This window comes from Limulus polyphemus, unplaced genomic scaffold (assembly GCF_000517525.1).
Source record: "Limulus polyphemus unplaced genomic scaffold, Limulus_polyphemus-2.1.2 Scaffold11597, whole genome shotgun sequence".
Lineage (NCBI taxonomy): Eukaryota > Metazoa > Arthropoda > Merostomata > Xiphosura > Limulidae > Limulus > Limulus polyphemus.
In genome coordinates, this window is record NW_013677207.1 from 5,583 (window position 1) to 9,039 (window position 3,457).

Genomic DNA, 3,457 nt, shown 5'->3' on the forward strand with positions numbered 1-3,457 from the left:
CAAAGGAAGTTAATAGATGATCTTATGAAACAAAGGAAGTTAATAGATGATCTTATGAAACAAAGGAAGTTAATAGATGATCTTATGAAACAAAGCAAGTTAATAGATGATCTTATAAAACAAAGCAAGTTAATAGGTGATCTTATGAAACAAAGGAAGTTAATAGATGATATTTTGGAACAAAGGAAGTTAATAGATGATCTTATGAAACAAAGGAAGTTATTAAGTAAGATTTTAATAGAATACTTTTTTTTTTAAAGAACATGTATCCAGTGAGTATCTGATATGTATTCAACATTCACATAGAAAAAGAAATTCATTAATGATTTGTTAAGAAACCATAGTAACGTAGTAGAATATTAAAATACCTGCATTATTTCTGGCCATCGATTCTTGAGTTAGACGAATAGCTTGGAAACTTTACAATAATATAGTTCTGTAATACACGTGTTGCTTTCATGGTAAAATGTTCATTCTTGTTGTGGGTATTATATATACATAATGTTACCATTTATATACATTTAACTGTGTCGAGTTTTAAAAGTTAACTTCAAACCACCTTTACTTAATCGACATTACTAGTAAACTTGGTTGTAATGAGTTAACAAAAAAAAAGGGTTAGTTTGTACTTATAGTTTCTCCTTCTTTAAGAACAGTAATGGAGAAATACTGTAAAATCTTGACTCTTCTCGGCGTCGTCGGAATCTGTTTCCTGTTGGTTACATCAGCACAGGAAGACGTCACTGAGTAAGTACGAATGTTTCCTCTGTGTGCCATAGTATTTTGGAAACATCTATCAAACAAACTGCTAACATAAATACGTTTTTTTTCCCTAAATTTGTATTAAAACAGATAATTAAACACATGTATTTCTAATCTTAATGTTCGTATGGCAGTTAATTAGCCATTAGCTTGACATTTGTACAGGTTTGTTTGACTTAAATATATTTTTTTTATATAATTATTCATCTTCTGTTGCTCATTTCTTTTGGATCTATTTTATCTTTTTTTTTTGCTCAGTTTCATGCTGAAATTTGTTTATGAAATCATGTTCATGTTCCAACATTTTTCAATAGCCATGAAATATTATACCTTCTGATTAATTACCTCATCCAAATGGTTAAAAAATGTGTACTATCGAAATATTAAGCTCAGCAAATTGAACTTGAAATTGAAACATCATTCATACTGACGTTTTTATTGTTTTAAAAAAGTTAGGCTTAACACATCAAGGCAAGTTAAGTTTGAAATCGAAACATTAGTTTCGTTTCCACACTCACAATATTGTGATATTCTTTACGTTTCTTAATTCAGTCTTTTGAAAGACCTACTGACCAAAAAAAAGACGCTCTACTACATCAAGACTTTGATCCAAGACGTGGACAACAGCTTAGAATCCCTTCGGTAAGTTGTGAAGGAAAAACAGCAGAATTCTCCTGTAGATTAAAACAAATAAATCTTACAGATCTCAAAGTGCTTGTAAAGTTTAATTAACTAGTGATAGCATTAACAATACTTCAACGTTCTAGTGAATTTATGTTAACATTTTTAACCTTGAGTTAACTAGTGACTTTATGTTAACACTTTTAACGTTGAGTTAACTAGTGACTTTATGTTAACACTTTTAACGTTGAGCTAATTAGTGACTTTATGTTAACACTTTTAACGTTGAGTTAACTAGTGACTTTATGTTAACACTTTTAACGTTGAGTTAACTAGTGACTTTATGTTAACACTTTTAACGTTGAGTTAACTAGTGACTTTATGTTAACACTTTTAACGTTGAGTTAACTAGTGACTTTATGTTAACACTTTTAACTTTGAGTTAACTAGTGTATATTAAATGTTGTTTTGTTGCACGAGAGGGAAACATTATTGTGTATTAAGTGGTGTTTTGTTGCCCGGAACACAGAAAGCGTTCCTGTGGTGCCTTCAGTTTGCCTGGTATGAACTGCGACTTAGTAGATCTAAAAGGCATCAGTCAGGACCAGGACCACTGGGAGAACGGTATGACACCTGGTAGACGACAGACGCCTCAACACTTTGCTGGTCGTGTCAATGTTCCGTCTAAGACACACAACACCCAACGACGCTCGTGCAAACTCGGCACTCCCGGCAACGACTGTATCTTGAAGGATGTATTGGGTGGACTGGATGACCAGGATATTTGGAAGGACGGTTTTGGACCCGGTAAAAAGTAATCAAAGGAGCTTACGAAACGTTAGTTTCAACTTCAGAAATTATCTGAATAATTTTTTTATTTTATAATATTTATATCGTCACTTGTGGAAGATTGGGAATTGGAGTTTATAACTTGCTAACTATAGAATTACCTGAGGGGTCGTCGAACCCTAGCGGATTTTAAACACATTTTTTAAAACTAATTAAGTACCTAATTTCTCAGAAATTTTCAGTGGTCCTCGTAATGGAAGGAAACATATAATGACCCAATAAGGTGAATTAGAAGATTATTACAATGTTATTCAACGTTATGGAAACATGACTGCTATAAGCTAAACCAATAAATATTGATATTCATAATGTTAGGGTTAATTTTTTTCATGAGGGCACTAGAAATAATTTAGAGATCAGTATTATAATATAAAAGTTAAGCCTATTTTAGCTTTCTTGCATCGATTAAATGTTAATTTTTACTGTTTTTATAATTTGTGGTTTTATGTTCATAAAAATAAGATGAAAATAATGAAAGCTACAAAAACTTACACGTCAAACTAGGTGGCGCAGCTAAAAATCGGATTCCGATACCCTCTCATTATGCAGCTCTGTGTGCTTAAGAACGAAAAACTAACAAAGCCATTTTGTATCGTATTAAGTTTAACAATAACAGTGTAATGAAATTATATTTAATTTAGAAAAGTTTATTTTGTTATTCTTTATAAAAACGGAGAAATTGCCAATAAAACGTATTTCTAAGAATGTTTATTTAGTTCGCCGTTATATACGACTAGTTGTATATTTCTGCTAATGTTTTCTGTTGTCAATATTTACTGTATTCATACTTCATGTGATTTCAGGACGATATTGACTCTCTGACCACACCACCGAACAAGGAACTACTTTCTTCTAATGTATTCCTACACTTTTTTTTTCCTTTTGAAGTTTTCGGATTAAAAATGAGAATTTTCTAATACGTAAAGCTTATGTTTATTTTATTTTTTTACTTTCCTTTTCTCCAGAGTGTAATCTCTCAGATAAACTATTCTTTCTTTCATGTTAAATAAAGTTCGTTGAGAAATGGTGTGGAGATTGAATGTCGTATGAAAAGATAGACAACTCACGATCAGCGACTTACAAACAAATGTAAATAAAGCATGGTACACAATTAGTGACTCATAACTCAATATTGACACACTACACAATTAGTGACTCATAACTCAATATTGACACACTACACACTACACAACTAGTGACTCATAACTCAATATTGACACACTAC

The 3,457-nt window shown here is 31.5% G+C and overlaps 1 protein-coding gene across 1 annotated transcript in view; it reads left to right on the plus strand.

Annotated features, from left to right (window-relative positions):
- The window catches only part of LOC111083847, a 6,302-nt gene extending 3,151 nt beyond the window's left edge, over nucleotides 1–3,151 (plus strand). The window contains exons 2-5 of the mRNA XM_022380551.1: nucleotides 657–747; nucleotides 1,315–1,404; nucleotides 1,913–2,220; nucleotides 3,036–3,151. Of these exons, the coding sequence (XP_022236259.1) occupies nucleotides 659–747; nucleotides 1,315–1,404; nucleotides 1,913–2,201 (468 nt within the window). The 5' untranslated portion in view covers nucleotides 657–658 and the 3' untranslated portion in view covers nucleotides 2,202–2,220; nucleotides 3,036–3,151. The remainder of the gene's footprint in view (nucleotides 1–656; nucleotides 748–1,314; nucleotides 1,405–1,912; nucleotides 2,221–3,035) is intronic.
- Nucleotides 3,152–3,457: the final 306 nt, after the last annotated feature.